This window comes from Diabrotica virgifera, chromosome 5 (assembly GCF_917563875.1).
Source record: "Diabrotica virgifera virgifera chromosome 5, PGI_DIABVI_V3a".
Classification (NCBI taxonomy): domain Eukaryota; kingdom Metazoa; phylum Arthropoda; class Insecta; order Coleoptera; family Chrysomelidae; genus Diabrotica; species Diabrotica virgifera.
The window spans coordinates 95,236,815-95,261,973 of record NC_065447.1 but is presented as its reverse complement, the minus strand read 5'-3'; the positions used below and the strand labels follow the sequence as shown (position 1 = coordinate 95,261,973).

The 25,159-nt window shown below is 32.0% G+C and overlaps 2 protein-coding genes across 2 annotated transcripts in view; both read right to left on the bottom strand.

The window, feature by feature from the left end:
* Positions 1-25,159, bottom strand: part of LOC114333014 (protein O-mannosyl-transferase Tmtc3) — a 1,018,587-nt gene that overhangs the window by 562,841 nt on the left and 430,587 nt on the right. The gene's annotated exons all lie outside the window — the stretch shown is intronic.
* On the bottom strand, positions 6,873-7,503 carry LOC114333015 (peroxynitrite isomerase THAP4-like). Its single transcript, XM_028282828.2, has 2 exons — positions 7,264-7,503; positions 6,873-7,160 (listed from the first exon to the last, which is right to left on the bottom strand). Exons 1-2 carry the CDS (start codon positions 7,414-7,416, stop codon positions 7,053-7,055), a joined length of 261 nt encoding a protein of 86 aa, XP_028138629.2. The 5' UTR covers positions 7,417-7,503; the 3' UTR covers positions 6,873-7,052.

The following is a 25,159-nucleotide window of genomic DNA, read 5'->3' as shown; positions in this document are numbered from 1 at the left end:
GTGGAAAGTGAAAGGGATTGGGTTGGCAAATGACAGATTTATTTACCGTAAAAATGTGAACCCCTTAGATCAAAAATCGACCTGTTTCTTCATTTCCTTAAAATCTAATAAATACTGGCAAATATCGAGGTGGACTGTTTCCTTTGGCCCACACTGTATATTTAATATGAGCGACTCAAACTTGTATATACAAACAAGCAGTATTTTCAACCATTTAACATATTTCACAACTTTGACACCAGCAACAAGTTTAACTACAATATCCCTTATCATAGGCTCACATTACTGGAAAAAAGGTACACAATTCTACAACCACCTACCTCTACACCTGAAGATATCTCCATGATAAAAGGGAGATTGTAAGCTTTTTGTGCAAGCGTAGACAATTCGCCGTGAGCCGATGAGTAGAGGAGATTAAATAGTTTTCGCCAGCGCTGTTAGTGGCAGTTTTGTGTATTTAATTTGAACAATTTTACAAGAAAAGTACAAGTTTGAAACCGCGAGAGAGCGCTACCTACGAAACTCAGCCAATAAAAACAGAGGTAACCTTTAAATTTCACATAAACTTCTTTTTTTTTATGGCCTCTTGCGTAACCAGTTATCCAGTCGCAGGACCTTATGTATTAAATATGTATTATAATTACACTGAATAAAATAAAAAACATAAGCATACCTACCTACTTTTACATAATACCTAAGCATACCTACATAATATTTCAGATCAAAATTTGTGTTTGTCTCTATAAATATCTATTTTTCTCGTTCTGCAATATTTGACCTACACCAATTTTATAAGAAAAGTACAAGTTTCAAACCGCGAGAGAGCGCTACCGGCTAAACTCACAGCGAATAAACGATTTTATGAAAAGTACATGGAACTAACATATCTAAATGTACACCTATATAAACTTATAATATGTAAAGAGTGCACTTACTAATTATTGTTTTTTACTTATGTAAATGTCATAATTTTAAACCTGAATCTCTGACTGGCTTTATACATTTCTTTTTGTGTTAAAACTTTATGTAAGACTCAAGTGTAATAAATTTTATTATTTATTATTATTAATAAAAAAATACTTAAATAATTAGTTAACAGAATAGTGCATATACATTGATTTACTAGATAGAAGATTATTAGAAATTTTTTTTAATTTATCAGACTTTATTTTAAGACGATATGATGCAAACCTTCTCATGATTTTTAATTTAAGTTTATGACAATTAGGCACATTGTACGGTAACACTGAAAATTTTTGAACAAAAAATGCTTTGAGATCTAAATCTTTAATAGCATGCACATCATCAAAATAAGTTCTAAATATGTTTTCCATTTTAAGAAAAAAGTTAAAGGTAATATTATTAACAAAAAACAGAGTATTATTCTTGTAACATCTTAAATTTGTCAGTTGACTATAACTAGCTGATGCTTTAAAGCCTCCAGTCAAAGTTATGCATTTTTTACAAATTTTAGTGGTGATAATTATGCTACGTATTAAATATCCTGCAATGTGATGTAAAAGATTTAACTCAACCTTACTAAGTGATACATTAATAATTGGTAAATGGGGGATTTTATTCATGATATGCGCTTGTGGTTTTTTATTATTTGATTTATTATTAATAAAATCTAAAAAGCCTGATAACATTTGTCTATCATCTGTATTATAACTTCCAGTAGAAGGATTTTTCATGTAACTAGATACGCAAAGAATTTTCAAATTATTTTTTGCTTGTAGTGCATTCAGGACAACATTTTTAGCTCTAAGTGAAGAGAATAAATTTTCCAAGCAGTCTTGTGTGAACCTAGCGCCAAAAACAAACTTATATCCTTTTTCATTTAACAAATATTCACTTAATTCTAGAGTTGACTTAGTAGTTATTAAAAGACCTGTTTGATAAGGTTTCCATTTTGGATTAATTCCTACTTTTAACGTTTTAATAATCTCAATAAAATCTAACAAAAAATCTTTTGTTTCTTTAAACGCTTGAGGATTAGTACTGCTCAGCGCTAAGTTAATTTGTCTGCAGCTAGTAATCTGCCACCACTTATGAAAAGTATTTACTATCCAAGCTGTAGTTTCATACTCGGGCTTATTATTTTCATTAGCTAACCACTGCAAACTTGATCCAACAGCATGATTCAAAACATTAGAAGTATTTTCAACTCTCATTTTACGAAAATGTTTATTGCCATAAATATATTCCTCCTTAAATTTAGGAGCTAACTTAAACTCAAATTCATTTTGAAAATCTAACAATTCCTCAAAATGCTTTGAATTTGCTTCAGTGGATGGTAAATTATACTTTTTTACACATGTATCCGATATTTTAATAATTTTGTTGTTTAAAAATCCCTCTTTAAAATTTTTAAAGGCATGAGGTCCATCTTGAAAAAAATATAAATACCGATTTTTATTTACAGGGTTTATGCATTTGTTGTTTATGTGATCTCTGGAAGCAGAAATTCCAAATGAACTCCACATAGCTTGGTTATTAGAACCCATATCTGAAATTACAGCTTGGATAAATAATCCTATGTCCTCAGATTTTTTAATTATATCTATTATTACAGGTTTATACAATCTACCTTCAGTACTTTTTGTTGTATAATAGTATGCAACAGGTTGTTTCCATCTTGCTGCTATTCCGGCAAGCATGAAAACTAAAATGTTATCTGCATACTCTATTTGACTATTTCCATCGGTAAGAGTTACGTAACCTACATAAGAATTTGTTGAAATATCAAAAACTTTGCCTTTAGTTATACAGCATTCATCCAAAGTTAAAACACAGTCGTTATAAATACTTTTTTCAAAATTTTGAACTTTAATTTTAAGAAAATCGAAAATTTTATCGAGCATGCCACTTTTAAAATCCCATGAACCTAAGTTTCTACATAGGGCACGTACTGAAGGTAAAGGTATATGTTTCATTACTTCCTTATAACCAGTATTTCCACAACTAAATTTTAATTGATAACCTTTTGTTAAAGTGGTATTGCTCCATTTCAATGGTTTCTTCTGTGTAGACAAAACTTCCAATTGGTCTTCATTAAATATTTTTTTTATTTCTTTGGGTACATTTGCTTCCAAGATATCACACTTTTTACGCAATTTGGTAACAACAGCTCTCCATTGTTGATATTTTTTCTTGTGTCGTACTTGCATTTGTTTCCTTAAGCGCTCAGATCTTAAATAAAGTTTTTCCAGCTTTAAAAACCTTTCTTCCCAACTTTCTTGTAATGTAGTATTGACCATTTTGTCATCGTCTATATCAGTTGATGAACTTGAAGGTGGAACTTTCAGATTATTTTTAACATCTAATAAAAATTAATACAATATCTTAATTAGTAAAATTGATAAAATATTTTATTTATGTCAAAGGTTAGCGTCCTTGGTTCTTTCCTTTACTGATTATTTACTGCAGACAACTCAATCTCAGACACAATCCATATGTCAACATTTGCTGATGACGCCACCATAATTGCTGTCAAAGAGGACCCTGTCATGACATCTGCACAACTACAAAACTTCAACTGGAAACGTGGTTCAACAAATATAAGCTAAAAATAAATGAAACGACGTCAACTTGAGTCACTTTTACAAACCGAAAGGATGCATGACCCACAATAACATTAAACAATACACAGTTACATACCAGTCAGCGCTCAAGTTCAATATTTGGGACGAACCCTCAATAAATGATTAACATGGAAACCGCACATAGAAGCAAAGAAAACCCAGATAGACATTAAAATGAGACATACAAGCTGGCTTATAGTCCGAAAATAAAAAATCACCACCAAAAGTAAGCTGCTCCTATACAAATGTATACTTAATAAAGCCTATTTGCAATGATGGTATACAACTCTGGGATTGTTCAAAACCATCAAAAATTAAGATAAGACAAACAGTCCAATCGAGAATTTTAAGAATGATATTAAATGCACCCTGGTATGTAAGCAACAAAACCCTATACAAGACGAATCTGCCACATCCTTGGTACAAGAAGAAATTCGAATAATCACAAGAAACTTCCTTGATGGACAACGGATCATCGCAGTAATGAATCAAGACTGCTAAATACCCCTCCTGGATTTGAAAGGTGACTGAAGAAACTATGGCCAACAGACTTAATAAATTAACTATTTATGTGAACTAATATAAAATATATTATACAGGAGAGTTGCCATATGGCAGCTTCTACCTCATGTCTTCAACATTCACACCATTTACTTATAGCTTCATGAATCAGATGGTAAATTAAATCGTGTATTAAATAAAAAAAAATATCAAAATATTTTTTATACCTAAAGGTGGAGCAGAATCTATTTCTTGAATTTCATCATCAATCCTTTTTCTCGGCGATTCCAAATTCAACTCTTGATTTGCACTACTTCCAATCATTGCAGGAAGTTTTTGTATTGTATGATGACCTGATAATAAAGATATAGGAAAAATCAAACAATAAGGAATGCACATAATTTTCCCCTTGTTGCCATATTCTAAATTTGAAAAAATATATAGAGTCAGAATAAAATAATATAGTCAGATTTTTTTGATATGCCATTCCTATTACAGCAAGCATTTCATATTAGTGACGAGTATTATGATGTCATGGTAACTGACGTCTGTCATAATATTGGAGGTTACATTTATAATGTCAAATTATATTTTATTTATTTAGTTTATATTTTAACAACAGTTTACTTTTTAACCAACTTTACTTTCCCTTCCGTATCCTTGATTGGTCGATTAGGTTCGTAATAGTTTTCTTGTATGGTAGGTTTAGTTAGGAATTAATTTTAAGAAATGTTGCTGGCTAAATGGCACAGCTTCGAAACGTCACAAAAGGAGAAAAAAAAATAAACAAACAAAAATCTTACATAACCTTCTATACTATAGGAAAACATATAACATATGGCTTATTTCCCATATAAATAGTTAATTATAGGAAAACATGACTGACACTTATATTACAGATACAGTCGGAAAAATGAAAGAATACCCATGAACGATCACATCAATCACTTATTTTATGTTTGCTGTCTTTTTCTATAAATAACAAACGTTTGTTATAGAAAAATATAGCAAATACAAAATAAGTGATTGATGTGATCGTTCATGGGTAGTCTTTATTTTTCCGACTGTAGTTATCTTTGTTTCACACTCTTAAAGATAAAGAGAAACAGTGTCAAATGTAGTTGCTGTGGTAAATACATACAGTCGAAAAAAAAATGAAAGAATACCCATGAACGATCACATCAATAATTACATATTATTCAGATTATTAATAGTCTATCTCTCTCATTTATTTTTTATGGGAAAAAAACAGCAAGTACAAAATATGTGATTGATGTGATCGTTCATGGGTATTCTTTCATTTTTCTGACTGTATATGTTTTTATTTGACAACAATGCTTGTTTCCAAACTTAACGGTAGTGAAAAACTAATATACGAGGAAAAATTTGTTGAATTTGCTTGCCGTCAAGTTTGTACTAGTACCAGTGGGTTATATTTCATTAAATATATATATGAAGTGCATGCCTAATTGTTTGACTTTTAGTTTATCATACTTTGACAATGAATTGGGTGCATCCCTGATCCAATATAAGTAATAAGTACTATTATTATTTCCACTAAAAATGGTTACAGGAACAATTTTTGAAATTTTTTGATTTGATTGACATGGGAGCGTTCAAGTATTACGTAACGCAATTTTTGACCCCCCCCCTCCCCCCTATGTAACACACTCTAATGGGCGTTTAACTATGGCGTAACGCAATTTTTGAAGATTTTCAACCCCCTGCCCAACCTGCGTTACGTAATACTTGAACGGCCCCTATAACACATTTTTAAAATCCTGATCAGTCTGACGTAGAGGACATTTTATTTGTTTTACTATTATTATTTCCACTAAAAATGGTTACAGGAACAATTTTTGAAATTTTTTGATTTGATTGATATGACACATTTTTAAAATCCTGATCAGTCTGACGTAGAGGACATTTTGTTTGAATATTGTCTGTAAGAAACAAATCACAATAACTGAATAAAACACATTTTTCCACCTACCTCTATCCAAAGTATACATTTCCTGGCCTCATTGTAGGGAGCATAGTCATACTTTTCTCCCTAGGGAAACAAAGTACTTTTAATCCCTAGGGAGTAAAAGTAAAAGTGATGTTGACGTCATACTATGTCATCGATGAAATAACTTATTGACACCCTATACTATTATTCTATTTTCTATTAGGTAAGTATCCATACATTTCAAAGTTTATTCTAGAGCACCCTGTATTTTGCAAAATGGTAAAAAACAGTAAATTGTTATTTTTATTTAAAAATTTTTCATTAATAATTTGATACATAGTTATACTGTACCTACTTGTTAGTTATAGTTCTCTAATAAATTTTGTTAGTTATATCCTTGATTGAATACACAAATTAGTGTATACTTCGTCCAATTTACTTACCGTTGCATGTCATCCGTGTCATAGCTTGTAACACAATACCAACACGAAATATTTAGGTGAAATAAATTGGACGAAGTATATTCAATTATGATTCATGTATTCAACCAACAGTTACATAAATAATTTAAAAATGAAAAAATGACTTGTTTGAGGGAGGAGGAAAATGATATGTGTAGGCAGATTGACATTACTAGTGAATAACGAACGTGGCTCACGCTTACATATTTTGCCCGTGCTATTGTTAGATATTTTATTATCTATTTTCAAACTTGAGCAGTACATTTGTATTTCTGCAATGCATAGATACAAATGTACTGCTCGAGTTTGAAAATAGACAATAAAATATCTAACAATAGCATGGACAAAATATGTAAGCGTGAGCCACGTTCGTTATTCACTAGTAATGTCAACCCGCCTTATAACATGGGAGAAGTGCCTTTTCCTCCCTTGAATGATTACTGTAGTAAACTAGTAAACTTTATTCTTGGGAGGAAAAGTAGCACTTTGCTCTCTTGTTATACAAATATCTATAGGTGTTAAATTGGTGACTAAACAAAAAACAAATATAAATAATTAGTTACTTTCGCTTTCTTCTCTAAATATTGTTGGTACAGCATTGCATTTTAATTTTCTGCTGCCATCTTGTCTAACTTTTTCCCACATGTCAGAAGTAAAGTGTTCCTAAACATTCAAAAATTGAATACAATATTTTTTAACGATATAAATACTATAAAGAGAATGCATCAAACGCAAATACTTAATTAATTTTACTTGAAAAACTTACTTCACAAACAACAGCATATTTGCTTGGATCTTGTTTTAACCCTATATTTTTTATCCACACTGTCCGTCGTTCTGATTCTTTTGGGAAAGAATTCATTTTCACATTATCTATCCCCGATCGACTTCGGCAACCTTTTACCTTACAGGCAGGCATTTTTCAACCTTAATAATAGTAAATAGTAAGTTAATATTTCTCAATCTAGCACCAACTTAAGTGAGGTTAAACCAGAGTAAACGCTAAATAAACAATAGCCCAAAACAACTGATCATCTGTCATCTGTTTACCCTTACCCTCTCCATATCAATCCGGAAATCTGAGCAAAAGATGGCGGAGCCAATCAGCTTTTAGCGTATAGGATGGCAACACTCTTCCAAGACGCACACTGGGTTTTCCCATATAAAAATTTACCCTCTATCGCCGGTAAAGAAGTATAACTTCAAAAATGACCAAATCTTAATCAATTAATTTAATTAATATGAAAATACATACACAAATTAATTATTTGACAAGGTTGTCAAAACCAAACTTTCAATAGGTTTGTTCTAGCATCAGTTTCAAACGGTTTGAAACCATCAGCGAATAGTGGACCAGCGCGAGTAGAGGGGATAGCACTGGTGACTGTATTATGTTATCCACTAACCAACTGTTTGCTAACGGTTTCTGACTAGTTTGACTGTTTGCTAGAACAAACCTAATATAATTAGTTAACATGACGACGATCTTGGTTTCCATGACGATGATTCAAAACGACTGTTATTGTCTACCGATTTGACTTTCGAATATTAGGTATGTCAAAATAATTTTATTTCATCGAATTGTCAATTCGATGAAATAATACAATTTGATTGTAATTTATTTAGGTAAGTACAAATTAGTACAATTAAACAAACAGTTGTTATAAATATTAATTTGACGGTTGAAAGTCATCACTTTTATAATTTTTAAAACATTAATTGCCATTTAAACATTAATGTCACTGAATGTATTTTTTCGTAGCAACGAAGGGCATCTGACGTAATATACTTGACGACGGGAAATTATCAAAAATTATCGATTTAATTTAGATTTCTGTAGCTTTCTATTGGTCAGAATCTCCTATGAATGAAATAATCGCGTTAATTTCATTAAAACAGGAAACAATAAGATACATTTGAAATAAAATAGTAAATAATATCTAAATATTAGTTTATTGCATGTATTATAATTATTTTAAGGCCATATTAAAATATCTAAACGCGTGCGGAAAAGAAAAACGCGTGCGGAAAAGTAAAACGCGTGCGGAAAAGTAAAACTTTCTAAACTAAAACGCGTGCGCGAAAGTAGACATTTTTGCACGCTCGTAGAAAAAAAAAAGAAATGAACTCCTTACTAGAAAAACCTTATAGTGTTAAGCAGAAGTGAATTATAGATAAAAACGAAAGGTTTAATGTCCCCGGTTACACGGTCCTCACAGCAAAATTTAAGCTTGAAACGTTTCTATCTCGGTTATTTTTTACCATAAAGAAATTATAAAGCAGGTAAAATGTTTGATACAGAAAAAGTAAAATTTAGTTATGTATCATTTTTTCCGTATATTGAGTATTTTTGGAGTTATTATCAAAAGAAAATAAAAAATACGATAATTTTAAAAATTCTGATTTTTTAAAATTATATCTTTTCTTCAAAAATATGCATTCTAAACCGGTCAAATTTATTGAAATCATTACATATGCTAATGTAAAAAAAAATTTGTAAGGATTACTATAAATTTTAAATTTTGTGGAAATGACGTATGTTTTATTTTTCACTTTTTCCTAAAATATTCGAAAACTTGCTTAATTTTGATGCTATTAACATCTTCTGGAGCTCATTTGATAGGTAATCTGAAATACTATGAAAAGTATATAAGACGTATATTTTATAAAATGTATCGCTTTCCCGTTATTTAAGCTTGAATACTTAGATTTGAGTACTCGTCGAAAAAAATTTACATTGAATTACCCACAACTCACTTTGAATTAATATTAGTTTAGTTCTTTAAGTGAGGAGTGTATTCAATTTTTTATTGTCTTCAATTTTGGTAATAACTTTTTTGTAAAAGCTTACAGTTATTGAGTTATGCGTGAAAACAGCTTTAAAACATGCATTTTTTTACGAAAAATTAAAATCTTTTGATCTTACGAGAAAGTTTTGATTATTTTTAATAAAACAATTTTCAACCCCTAGAATGGGTGGCATCCACCCCCAGGGTAAAAGCGCAAGTTGGCATCATGTCATCTTTGTTCCTTGAGGTATCCTCTAACCACTCACCAATCTTCATGAAAATCGATGGTTCACCGAAATCGGAGGTTAAAATCTTAAGTGACTGCACTATACAGGAAAATATCAACTTTACAACGAGAAAACAAAAAGTAGAATGAAAATTCAAAGCTCTGACTTACAAACATGTATTAAATAATTTAACTAAAAATTTAAAAATTCACCAGCAGCAGCCAGACCAGAAAATAGATCAGGCAACTCAAAGGCCGACAAGAAAACCTCAATACATGGGCTTGCGCCCTAACCAAGATACGTTTTTTCCTATAAGAGAAACTTGAAAACTCATTATGGTAACGAAAGAATCAAAAAAGCTATAATACTTACAAACACATCAGTTGCTCAATTTAAATCTACAGAGAATTGGCAGTGTTTACTGCTACTATAATAGACGGAAGTGTTTATTGTAAAAATTAATTCGAAAATAGAATTCGAAATATATTTAAGAAGTTAATTAAACTTACGATCAATCAAGCATGTTACATTAATTGTAACAAAATACAAAACCAGACTCATCATGGCAGTCGAGATTTCACGTTCTGTAAAATACTACAATTCTAATACTCAAACTCAAACCAACGCTCGACACCAATTGGTAGTGTTTTATTTCCAACAGGATTATTCAAGATAATGAAATAAACAGATAATGAAATAAACGATATAGTCCTGTCGCCAGGGGGGGTACAACGGCCTCCTTAATTTAGATGGACTTACCCAAGTTTTTTTTATATATTTTGACCCGTAGAATACGAATTTTTTGGGTAACAGTTGATCCGGATGTCGATAAGATTGTTATAGACAAAGAACTTAAGGAATTACATAACAGCGATTTCTCGCAAAACAAAACATCTTTTTGTATTTTTTGGGTCATTTTAAGCAAAAAATATTCCTACAAGTTTTTTCGTAGAATGCATAGTTTTCGAGATAACCGCGGTTGAACTTTCAAAAAATCGAAAAATTGCAATTTATAAACCCGAATAACTTTTGATTAAAAAATAAAGTAGCAATTCTGCTTACCGCATTTGAAAGTTTAAGTCAAATTATATCGGTTTTGATTATTTGCATTGCTAAAAATTAATTTTTTTATTGTTAAACTAATCTATAAACACATAGTGTTTCCCGTGCCTAATACATACGTTTTAACGCATGCTACGTAGAAATTGCCTCGCTTGCACTTGTAACTACTCTACCTACTCGTTCGATTTTAAATGAGAAATCATAGAAAACATCACTCATATACTAGGTGTTTATAGCTTTGTGTAACAATAAAATAATAAATTTTTTGCAATGCAAATAATCAAAACCGATATAATTTGACTTAAACTTTCAAATACAGTAAGCAGAATTGCTACTTTATTTTTTAATCAAAAGTTATTAGGGTTCAAAAATTACAATTTTTCGATTTTTTGAAAGTTCAACCGCAGTTATCTCGAAAACTATGCATTCTACGAAAAAACTTGTAGGAATATTTTTTGCTTAAAATGACCCAAAAAATACAAAAATATGTTTTGTTTTGCGAGAAATCGCTGTTATTTAATTCCTCAAGTTCTTTGTCTATAACAATCTTATCGACATCCGGATCAACTGTTACCCAAAAAATTCGTATTCTGCGGGTCAAAATATATAAAAAAAACTTGGGTAAGTCCATCTGAATTAAGGAGGCCGTTGTACCCCCCCTGGCGACAGGACTAATAATAAATAGACGATATTATAGTTTAACTAATTTTCGAATTTCATAACTGAATTATGGGTATTACGAGTAACTCAAAAATAGATAACAAAATTATTTAAAAACATTTCCAATAGACAAAGATGACAACCAGCAATATCAATTTCTACAACTTTTAATATTACGGTACTTGTTTTCTCCTCCCATATACATTGTAAAATAAATAGTTCTAATAAAAGTTATTATCTAATAAAAATTAAACCTTGTTTAATTTCATGGAAATACACTCAGTCTTCAAGCGGGGTTGCGTATTTCGCATACCGTTTTCAAAATTTATCTGGAACAAGCACTAAACCTGTGGAAAAGAAAATGTAATGGCAAGGGAATCCCTCTCAATGACGAGACAACACTATACACTCTATGTTTTGCTGATGACCCAATTTTGATTGCTCGGGATGATGACGACTTGAGTTACATGACGCGGAAGTTAATCTTCTTCTTAAAGTGCCTATCCGTTCCGGATGTTGGCGATCGTCATGGCTATCTTGACTTTGTTTACCGCAGCGCGGAACAATTCAGTGGTAGTCGTGTTATACCACTTACGTAAATTTTGAAGCCAGGAAATGCGTCTTCTTCCCGGTCCCCTTTTACCATTTACCTTCCCTTGGAGAATCAGTTGGAGAAGGCCGTAACGTTCTTGATTTCTCATTACATGTCCTAGATATTCTAATTTTTTTGTTTTTATGGTTATGAGAATTTCACACTCTTTCCCCATTCTACGCAGGACTTCCACATTGGTAATTCGGTCAACCCAGGATATACGTAAGATGCGTCTATAACAGCACATTTCGAAATGTGGAAGTTAATATTTATAAGAATATAAGAAATGGGGTCTCGAAGTTAACATGTGTATTGGAGGGACAAATCAGTCCATTACATTGGACGATGGGGTAGAAATTAAACACTGTGATGAATACAAGTAACTGGGCATGAAGATAACTCAAAATGGAACATTCGATAATGCTATAAAAGACAGAAACATACAGGGTAGAAAAGCCATATCCATGATGAACTGCATTCTGTGGGACCAAACAAGATCTAAAGCGAACGAACAGCTCATATAAAATACCATACTTAAAAGTATAATCACATATAGCAGTGAATTTCGGCCACTGAAACAAAGAACATAGAAAATATTACTAGTAACAGAAATGGACTCCTGGAGAAGAGCAGCAGGCAAATCAAGAAGAGATCGGATACCAAATGAGAGAAAACGAAAAATGATGTGAGTTACACATACAACAGTTAATGACATAAAAATAAAACAACTTATATGATACGGCCAAGTACAGAGAATACCACATGACAGATCCCTAAACAGATTTCGGCGTGGACACCACAAGGGAGAAGGAAAAGAGGCAGGCCGAGAAGAAGCTAGAGGGAGGGAATTGAAAAATATCTAGAGTAAAGAGAAATCCTCCAGGGCTATGGATAAATAGAGAAGAATGGCGGTTAGGAGTCGGAAGGCGTCGGAGAATGCTATAAACCGATAGTAGTAGTAGGAAATACATTCAGTTTGTCCAAATGATTTGATTTAACTAGGCCAGGTCGTTTAGCACTAAAAGCACCGTAAATAAATCGATTTTTAAATACGGCACTTACAGACTTGAGACTTTTTGAATTGTAGTCAGGATGACGTAAGGAAAATTGAGTGCATAAAATACATCCAAAAGTGCATAAACATGTCAAAATAAGTAGGTATATTAAGGGCCAGATTTTGTTATTCGAGGGTTTTGGGGGGTCACTGAACACGAATAAGCAATCAGAACCAACTCCTGATGTACCCAGGATTACTGGTAAGACAAGTCGTCTGGGGTTTCGAGGGTTTCAAACAGATTTTGGCATGGCAAAACACGAATACGTCATCAGAACCGACCCCTGGAACACCTGGTGACCAGGGTCAATGCTGAGGCACGTTATCCTCTGGAGTTTCAAGGTTTTTCGGCACTAAAATGATACACACAGATTACTCGGAGTTATTTTGGGGTTGCTGTACACGAACATGATATCAAAACCGAAACCCTGAGCACCTAGTGCCACAGAGTGACTGATATCCATGTCATCTTCTGGAATTTCGAGGGTTTTTGGTGTTCGGAGGAGCTCGGTTCTGACGGTGTATTCGTGTTCAGCATCCCAAAAACCCCCTGAGTAATCTATCAATTTAGTGTCAGATAGCCTAGAATTTCCAGAAGATGTCGTGCATATCAGTCACATTGGATACTAGGTGTTCCGAGGGTCTGTTCTGATGGCATGTTCGTGTACAGCAACCCCAAAAACCCCCTAGTAATCTCTTTGTATAAATTTATTGCCGCAAACCCCCGAAACTCCAGAAGATGACGGACATCAGCGGCGACCGTGGGCACCAGGTGCTCCGGTGACCGCCGGTAAAATCGCCGGATCGTTGCCAAAAAACTCGCAATGTGAACTAATAAGTTAGAAACACGTGTCTACGGTTGCATTCCATCTCTTTTATATATGTATTTTATATTATATATGTTTTGGCCTCTCTTTCCTCAGGTAGTTTTAACTACGTGACTGTGTTAGTCGTCGCACTCAAAGGTGGGGTCTTCTGACATTGTTGTCGCAAATGGTAACATTGCTCCTGGTGCGGGAGCACGCCAAATAGAATTCTATTTTAGTGACGTAACGTTGCCTAGCAACCGTCGATTCTCTCATTATGAAATTCTATTTTGTGACGTCAGCAAAATAGAATTCTATTTGGCGTGCTCTGGACCCTGTAGTGATCCTTTACTTGCTCCTTTTTCTAACTCCTTAAATTGCTCCTTTTTCTAACTTGGCTATACCGTACTGATGACGATTAATGATTTAGAAACACGTGACTACGGTTGTATTTTTCATATTTTTTATATTTTAATTTTGTATTCACATTCACATTTCAAGTTTTTGTAAATTTTCTTTTCTTTATTATATTAGAAGAGGCGAAAACGGCGGGTTCGTTGGGGAAATATTCCCATGAGATTTTTTTGCATAATTACATTCGTGAGACATTCCAGAATACGGTTCAAGAAGTCGCCGACGTGAAAAGTGGGCCAAATTTTTCTTAACAATTTTTTTTAATCAAGTCGCAAAAATCAATATTTTTGGCCCGGACAATTTTTTTGTAGGTTTTTTTGGACCATTCTGGATAAAAAATGTCTCTTATAATTTTTCTCTAAAGTTGATTGTTGTCGAGTTATAAGCAATTTAAAATTGAAAAAAACGAAAAATGGCGATTTTAAAATCTTAATAACTCGGTTAAAAGTTATTATTATGAAAGTCAGAAACTGACTAAATCAAAGTTTAATGCCCACCCCCCCCCCCCTACCAGATCCTGAAAAAATTTTTGTCATTATTTTATTACTAAGCTGTTATTTTTAAGTAATAATAATGAGCGCCATGCACGTGGTAGGGGGCCGTAAATGTGAGTGCAAGTAAGATGCACAATTGGACTGCCGGAGTGGCATCTCTCTCGCACTCAGCATTTACGGCCGGCTACCACGTGCATGGCGCTCAATATTATTACTTAAAAATAACAGCTTAGTAATAAAATAATGACAAAAATTTCTTAAGAATCTTGTAGGGGGGCATTAAACTTTGATTTAGTCACTTTTTGACTTTTATAATAATAACTTTTAACCGAGTTATTAAGCCTTGAAAATCGCCATTTTTCGTTTTTTTCAATTTTAAATTGCTTATAACTCGAAAACAATCAACTTTAGAGAAAAATGATAAGAGACCTTTTTATCCAGAATTATCCAGAAAACCCCCAAAAAAATGTCCGAGCCAAAAATATTGATTTTTGCCATTTGATTAAAAAAAAATTGTTAAAAAAAATGAACCACTTTTCACGTGGGCGACTTCTTGAACCTTATTATGGGATATCTCACGAATGTGAATATGCAAAAAAATCTCATGGGAATATTTTTCCCAACGGACCCGCCGTTTTCGCCTTGTCTATATAGATAATTAAGTCAAACATATTAGTTCTCACTATCTTGTCTCATTTAAACTTTTCTATATATCTCCCCCATTCAACGTCTCTCATACCTCGCATTAATCATAAAAAGCGCATTAACCAATAATTCGTCGTTGTTTAGCGACATAATCCCAAGCTAATAATTAGCCTCACTAATTTATTTATGCTAAACTCCGAGTCTATAATCCATATTTCCAAAGCTGATCATCTCCTCGCAGCGCAACCTTTCATTTTAAGCGAAATTTAGTCTTCCCGAATAAATAAATAAGTAACTAACCTATGACACTCTATGACCTTAGTCATAGAAAAATGGTCAAATACAAATCTGAATAAACAAGAGATGAGGTTTAATACTGAAGAAGTATTTATAAATATACAGGGTAGCGATAAAGTATGGAAACACGGTATAACTTCTTGGAAACCGCTTGAACGATTTTTATATATTTTGGTGGGTAAGGGTCTTCTAATGAGGCCGATATTACAGTGGTAATTACATTGTTGTCAAATCTTCCGTTTTTCTGGAAACCTAGTGAACTTTCTTATTTTAAACGGAACACCCTGTATATTTCTTGCGTTTTGAAGTCCCTAAGAAATACTAATTATTTTAAAAAATTTTAAACAAATTATAAAAATCAATTTTTTTCGGCCCGAGTAGATATTTTTTTAAGTTCTTTGGATCCTTGGGAACAAAAACGGTCTTTTGTCATTTTCCTCTAGAGTTATAAACAATTAAAAACTGAAGAAAATCGAAAAATTACGATTTTTAATGTTCAAAATTTAAAATTACGAAGTACCTAAATTTAAGTTCAAACCTTTTTCTATCAGCTCCCTATAAGAATTTTTGGCAAGTTCTATTCTAAAACATTGTTTTTTTTATTACTAAGAAAGTAAAAATCTTCTCTTGTAGGTAGATGGTATATAATTTATTAAAATAAAAAAAATTTAATAAATTGTATACCATCTACCTCCAAGAGAAGATTTTTACTTCCTTAGTAATTTTTTATTATGGTATACAGCCAATGAGAGGAATTCTGTCCTTCCTATTTTGTTGTTTATTTAATTGTTAATCAAGCGCATATTAGGAAAGAACGGGCGATCTGGTTGCATTAACAACTAAAAACCGGTGGGTTAAAACGAAATAAGACCAAATCACTTACCACTAGCTGATACAATAAGCTTTGAACTTGAATTTAGGCACTTCATAGTTTCAAAAATAATATGTTTTACTTGTGTTTTAACCTAAAAATCGTCATCGTCAGTTTTAAATTGTTTATAACTCGGAACGATTACCTTAAGAGGAAAATGACAAAAGACCTTTTTTGTTTCCAATCATCCAAAGATGCTAAAATAATGTCTACCCGGACCGAAAAAATTGATTTTTATAATTTGTTAAATTTTTTTTAAAATGTAGCAATAACTCCAAAATTATAGCATTAGGTATAGGGAAGATAACATGAAAAATATCAGAATTTCTTAAGGACTGCAAAACGCAAAAAATATACAGGTTGTTCCATTCAAAATAAGAAAGTTCATTAGATTTTCAGAGAAACGGAAGATTTGACAACAATGTAATTACCACTATAATATCGGCCTGATTAGAAGACCATTACCACAGTATAAAGAGGGATATCTCTTTATATTGTGCCCTTACCCACCAAAATCTATAAAAATCGTTCTAGCGGTTTCCGAGAAATTACCGTGTTTCCATACTTTATCGCTACCCTGTATACCGGGTGTCCACTTATATTTTCCCACAATTTAACTGCCTATAACTTCTAAACAGCTCAAGACAGAAATATGCGGTTTCCGCTGAAATGTTTTATTTTAGAAAAGTTTTGTTTGAATGGATTGAATTTTTTATATCGCTTTAAAAAAATAGGCGGATTAACAAAAAACGTTGTTGAATTTTTTTTAATGATACACCCAGTATATTTTTTTGTCAATTGAAAGAACGGTCACTCGCCTATCCAGCGATATAAAGTTTTTTAAAATCGGTTGTCAAATGGCTGAGTAATTAATTTTTAAAATGAGAGATGCAATTTGGAAATCACATAACAGAATATCAATTTGCTTAGTTATTTTAATCATAAATGTTATTTAGTTTTCCACGTTCCATTAGCATTTAGTTTTTTTGTCAATTTCATTATTTGTAAATTAATTTAAGTTGGTTAAGGCCATGAATGAAGAGTATACCTGCCGGTCAATTTAATGTTTCCACCCCCCTTTTTGTTTTTTTTTGCTTTTTATTGATTTCAGTATCTACCTATGTATGTATGTGCGTGCATAAGTATTATATGTGCGCATATGTACGTAATCTTATTATATTTGGAATATTGTAGCAAACAGCAATTTATTATCTATCGTGGTTGAATGGATCAAGTAATCCAAAGCCAATAAGGAAAGAAAAAAATAGTTATTTTAATCACAAATGTTATGTAGTCGTGTGATATCCACGTTGCATCTCTAATTTTAAAAATTAATTACTCAGTCATTTGACAACCGATTTTAAAAAACGTTATATCGCTGGATAAGTAAATGACCGTTATTTCAATTCACAAATATACTGGGTGTTCCATTAAAAAAGTCAACAACGTTTTGTTCAAATATCCGCAATTTTTTTTCGTAATTGAAAGCGATATAAAAAATTCAATCCATTCAAACAAAACTTTTACTAAAATAAAACATCTCAGTGAAAACCGCATATTTCCATCTTGAGCCGTTTAGAAGTTATAGGCAGTTCAAATGGGGAAAAGTGGAGACCCGGTATATTAAATTAGAGATAAATATAATAAATAGCGACTGAATTAATTATGACAGCATTATGTAACAACAAAAGCATTTCATTTTCGAAAAGCATCACCTCCATTTCCACCTTGGAAACCTCCATTTCCACCTTGAAAATTATTCTTAAACCACAAATTAAAACCAGATTTAGTTTATATTTTGAGAAGTACTGGTTTCCTGTAAAATTTTTAACTAATAAAATTCTTCTTCACGTTCACTCCATTACTAGAGCGATCACTAGATCAAAATCTTCTCTATGCGCCCCGTTTAGTAATTGTTGAACGTTCATGCCCGTCCAAGCTCTGATATTGTGAAGCCATGACATCGTCCTTTTACCTACTCTTCTTCTGTGTCATTTCTCATTATATGGTAAAGCTAAGGTACGAAGATTTACCTTTACTGTCAGTGCTCTGTTACTGTTACTAATATTGTTCGATTCGTTAGGTCCATGACACTCTAAGCATTCTGCGTTAAACCCACCTTTCAATGCTTCTAGCCTTTTCGTGGTATTGAATTTTAATGTGCAGGCTTCAACTCCATACAAACTTAGAGAAGGCTTTCAACCAACTAGGAAACAAAAAGACCCCAGGGATTGGTGTTCTACCAGCAGAGACCATAAACGCAATAGGAGAGATTGGCATCAATGTAATACTTGATATGTGCACCATAATATAGATGACAGATAAATGGCCTGTCCATATAAAAGGACGTATACGGCCATTAAAGAACCATTGCCCTTTCTGTACAAAATTCTGCTACATATAACCTGTGAGATAAATATAGGATAGGTAGAAACACAATTTATTATATTATTAATTAGAAATTGAAGGAAAATTCTCAGTCATTCCGTCTGTATCCTTCAAACGATAAGTACCCCTTTTGTTCTTTCGAGCAGGGAAGCCATGTTGCTCCATAAGTAAAATCTGCTAACATCGAGCTAGTGTCGTTTCACAAATTTTAGTATCATTTAAAAACCATGTAATATTGAAGTTTTATATTCAACTAGTGGGCTAGTTTCAACTACTTCACAGAATGACACTGACGATGATCTGATAACATCGGAAACGTTCTGATGAGATTTTATAATTCATTTGGATGATTTAAAGTTTTTAATAAACATTATTCCATTTTACAAACGAAGTTTTTATTTCTCTCAAAATTCCATTTTACAAACGAAGCTTTTTCATTATTAATTTTCGATATGTCAGTAGTTCACATTTCAATATTGTTGCGTTACGTCAGTTTAACGAGGTTCGATAAAAAATATAAAACATATTTAACAAACAACGTGTTCAGTTCTACTGTGATTAAATTTCCAGATATTTCTTTTTCTTGTTTCCGATGTTGGAGTCAGTCCAACATCTCGGTAATTTGCACGAAAATTTTTTTTTTTTAAAATAACATAATTAAAATCAAAATATTGTATACATAATCGAAATAAGGTGATACAGTAGCGATCAACAGGTACCAAAAACGCGTTCCAAGATTGCGGCTGTAATTTCGAATATTTTTTCGAGATATTTGGCACACGTATTCGTAATATAATAAAGAATGGCGGTACAGAGCCCAATTTGAAAAATATAATAATATGTGGAATTACTCTGTAATTAAATACAGTATTAAAAAAACGAGCCTGTACCGCCATTAAGAAGAACAAAAAAATACACTTTCTTCAAATAAACTTTTTTAGCCGATTTTGTGTCATTTTGGAACTACAAATGAAATAAAAAATTTTAGTAGTTCCAAAATGACACAAAATCTAGGCATCGGATAAAAAAGTTTATTTGAAGAAAGTGTATTTTTTTGTTCTTCTTAATGGCGGTACAGGCTCGTTTTTTTAATATTGTATTTAATTACAGAGTAATTTCCACATATTAACATATTTTTTAAATTGCGCTCTGTACCGCCATTCTTTATTATATTACGAATACGTGTGCCAAATATCTCGAAAAAATATTCAAAATTACAGCCGCAATCTTGGAACGGTTTTCGCTACCTGTTGATCGCTACTGTTTCCTCATAATAATTCAAAGACAAATCAGATTAACTAAAACTAACATATCACGGATGAAACAGAACCTTATATACCTAACTTTAAAATTTTACGTAAAGTGCAGTTAAAAAAATAATTAAAAATAAATATCGATGTGACATAAACAAATCAAAATATTGAAACATTTTTGTGAAAATTATCAAAATATTTATTAAAATATTTGACATCACCAGTGCACTGTGAAGTATATACATGTTTGTTTATTAAAAAATACAAAGAATACCAAATGTAAATTATTTTTATAAAATCCAACAGAAATTCATATATAGGGATCAGTTAACAAAAATAGTACAAATTTTTAAACAAAAATCAATTGAAAATACGAATTTAAAGCATAAAAGCATATAATTGCAAACAATGCTAAGTTTCTACATTTACCCAGGTTCTAATTAAATTGAGTAAGTAATATAATTATTACAATGTAAAAAACTGTGCATATGCACATCTGAATTTGATTATTTTATTTTCGATCACATTATCTCAGACTGATTTCGGTTTCTGAAACCTAATTATTTGAAATGAAATTTTCTTTTGTGTTGTGGAACTAGAATGTAAAGGATTCTTTTTTGGCAGAATTAGCAGCAGCTAGGATATACTCCTAGAAATATTGGAAACCATAAAGACACGAAAGCTGCAGTACCTGAGGCATGTTATGCGTAATGAGAGATACAACATACTTCAGTTGATTATACAGGGGAAAATCCAGGGCAAGAGAAGGTAGGAAGGAGACGAATCTCGTGGTTGCGTAACTTGAGGGAAAATGATGAAAAGGTTGCTGATGTGAGCATATATATTCATGTATGTTAGGAAAAAAGATCCTCTATTCACAATCCGAATCAAACTGCCGAACTACAAAGAAGAATAACCTTAGCATAGGCCACACATGGGCTCTACCAGGCATCTTCAAGAGTAGCATGCCAACATATCTGAAAAAGAAGACTTTCGACCAATATGTGCTTCCAGACATGACTTACGGCGCCAAAACACTATCGTTATAACCAAGGCCACAGTAGCCAAAGTAAGAGTGGACCAAAGAAGAATGGAAAGGTCACTACTTGGACTGCCTCTCAGAGACAGTCTTAGAAACGAGAAAATTACAAGAAGGGCAGGTGTCACAGATATCATAGAGCGAATATCATGGATGAAGGGGAATTGGGAGTGCCATGTAGCTAGAATGACGGACGGAAAGTGGACCCAAAATATTACATTGTGAAGACCACAAGCAGACACAAGAGAAGAACCACCTACACGATGGACAGATGACGTCAAAAGGGTTGCTGGGAATTGGTTGCTGGAAGCCCAAGACCAACAGAACTGGAAGAAATTAGGGGAGGTCTATGTTTAACATTGGATGCAGAAGGCTGGATGATGATGGTGATAATAAGGCTGCAACACCCTAACTTATACCTTACAGTTTTAGTTTTTGTAAAGCCAGTGTAAGACCAATAATGACATCCCAATTAGCACAATAAAAACATTTTAGTTTTATTTTAGGTTTATAAAGGTTTTATTGTGGTAAAGAAGAAGATAATGGTTTTAAAGTTACCTTGTAGACATACTGCCAGAACTTTAAAACTGTTAAGCATTTGTCACTAGTTTTAAAGTATCTAATAAGAGTATCAAATAAGACTAGTTATTCTTAATAGATAATTTGTCTTATTGTAGTTTTAAAATGGTTTATTCTCAGTTCACTTTAAAACTAATCAATTTTAATAAAGAACTTCCGGACTGTTTGGTTTTATTAGATTCTTGTTTATTACCTTTTAGTTTTAAAGCAGTTTTAAAGATTCTCCTAATATGACTAAAAAAACCTATTATTAAAACTACTTGATCTCAAGACTATAATGTCTATTTTTTTAGTTGTCTTTAAAGTTGCTTTCTTAAAAGCAATTAGTAGGCTATATTAAAACCAAACGCTCTTAACTGAATCAATTTGGTTATCGTATAGACATAGACTAAACTATGCTTCTTATTAGAAAAACTAAAACTAAACCCATGCCCTCTTCTTTCATGTCCAAAATGGTCGGCCATTTGATTTAGAGCGAAACAGTGGTGTAGTGTGTTGTAAACAGGGGAATTACAGTTAGTTTGGAGGAAATATGTCGCAAGTACTTAAAATATAAACGAACTGGTCATTTTAAAAGAAAAATACAAGATTAGATTCAACATTAGATTCACAATTAACAACAATTCACAACAAGTTAGATTCACATTAAATCCGAGTGGCATTTTTGACGGCAGCATTAAAACTAAATGGTTTTAATTCCAATGCAACCTTGCTTTTATGTAGAATATATGCTCTTGGCAAGGTATAAAATAAAACCATTTGATAGTATCAATTATCTGTCGATAGACCAAATAGTTTTATTTGGATTTCGGCCATATTGCTTTCTGGATATGCTGAAAGCCATGATAGATTCCAATATAAGGCTTACAAAAAAAATTATAAATAAGCGACTTAAAGACATAAATTCGATTTATTTTAACATCTGAACATTAAAATTGTAGATAAAATTAATTCTCTTTCAAATTAATATTTTTCGGATTTAAATTTTTTTATTATCTTTATTCTTTAATCGCCAAAAGTCAGAAATTTTAGGGCGCGTGAGTTATTTAGACCTCTTTTTGTTAACATTATCAATAAAGTTGGGTGCGCAAGTGTTTTTCTACATTGACAGTCCGAAATAACCAAGTACTTTTTATTATTTTATGATTACAAATGTGTATGTTCCTATCATAACACATGTAAAAATTTGTTGGCCTATATGGAGTATATGGGTTTAAAGAATCATTTAATATGGTAAATCGTCTTTAAAAGTCTCCATTTAAGAAACCTTTTTAAGTTTTCTATAAAACTGTTTGCACTGTTGCAAGTGTCTTTTAACATGGTTTTAAAAGCACCTTGACACTAGCTTTAAAACCAGTTGCTTAAGAAAACAAAGTTTTAAGAAGGTTTTTATTTCTGGTTTTATTGACCTCTTTCAGAGTGGCCCCTTTTATGCTGAAAGCGGTTCTATTGCAATCTTAAGGTTTACTTAAAAACCGAATGGTTTTAAATTTAGTTTTATTCTACAGTTTTAAAGCGTCCTTAAAAGACAATAAACCTGTTCGGTACTACTTGGGATATGCATCAGAAACAAGACCCGATACAGCCGTAATACAAAGGCTACTAGAAACCGCAGAAATGAGAGTACTGAGGAGAATTACAGGAAATACGCTTAGAGGTCGAAAGAGGAGTAAATAAATTAGGAGAAAATGTCTGTAAAGTGTATAAACGAATGGACACTCAATAGAAAGAAAAAAGAAAGCAATAACCACATAAACAGAATAGGAGAGACACATGTGGTCAAAATAGCAAGAGATAAATCACTAGACTTAGGAAAATATGCAAATTTCATATTTTGCATATTATGCATAAAAAATGCAAAAATGTTAAAGTTTGCATATTTTTATAAAAGTGTGCATAAAGTGCATATAATTTGAAATTTTGGTTGTATATATCCATTTTTTAACACATTTTTTCCTCGAATATAAGGGTTCCAAAATCTGCAGTTTATACAGAAGGTAAAAATTTTTATTTTCATGGTCAGTTTTGATATTGTAAAATTAAAGGCCTGAACACGTGTCTTTGTAATTTGTGAATAATTATTGTGCTTTGCAAAAGGCCGAAAATAAACTGTGTTTCAACTTGGCTAAAACCTTCTTTCAAAGAGCTATCTGTGGATATAGATCAAGATTATTGCTCATTTTGTGGCAATGTGTACTCAGATAGAAACCATAAGTTTTGTTAGAAAATTTTTTACAGCAATCGATAATTTATTGTTACCGCAGTTCTAAATAATATTATTTATTTGTTAAAATACTTAAATATTAATTTGCATAAACTTAGTATGTAAAATCCATACATTCATATCAATTAATATAACATGTGCCATTCCATTTCAAATCACTCAATTTTGCAGCAAAAAAAATTTTGGACCTCCGATTTGTCTGAAAATTGGTATATAGCTTCTACGGGACGTAAAAATAAGATATTTAAAGGTCAAACAATTTTCTCCTTCTTTTTTTTTTCTCAAAATGTTATTTTATGCGATTTTACAGTGATTTGGTGTTTATTTTATACAAATTTGCATTTCCTATCGTAAAGTATCAATGGAAAACATAATATTTTAATAGAAGGGACTCAAAAATGTCATTATATGGCATTATAACAAGTTACTTTGATTCAAACAAGCTTTTGATCAAATTTTATAGTGTAGAAAACGTTAAAATACCGTTTTTTACATTTTTCTCCATTCCCAAAATACATCATAATCGATTTGGCTGAAAATTTGCCCACAGATAGACAAAACATAGGACTTTAAGTGGTGAGAAGGATTTGAATTATATTACAATACCAAAAAAGTTACATGCAATATTATAGTCAAAAATATAGGCGTCTACTGTAAGTACAATTAACTCGAAAATATCGACCTCACGACAAAAATTGTTAAAAAGAAATTGTAATAATTGTAAATACGATTTATTTGGAACAATTTCAGTTCCTACCATTTTTGTCGAAAATTTAAAAATGGCGGAGATATTGAGCAAAACAGGTTCTCTTTAAAATCAAGATGTCTGCGTAACGGAGGAATTCATTCGTAATTTTAAATTTAGGCTACTATTGACTCCCCTAAAGATCAGAAAAATAAAATTTTGGGCAGCTCGGCATTCAAGGTCAAATGCTATCCCGACTGGACTAATATATACTTTTGAGTCTGATATTACTGCATGTAACTTTTTTGGTATTGTAATATAATTCCAATCCTTCTAACCACTTAAAGTCTTTTGGCTCTCTGTGGGCAAATTTTCAGCCAAATCGATGATAATGTATTTTGGGAATAGAGGAAAATGCAAAAAACGGTATTTTAACGTTTTTTACACTATAAAATGTGATCAAAACCTTGTTTTAATTCAAAATAACTTGTTATAATGCCATATAATGACATTTTTGAGTCCTTTCTATTAAAATACTATGTTTTTCATCGATACTTTACGACAGAAAATGCAAATTTGTTTA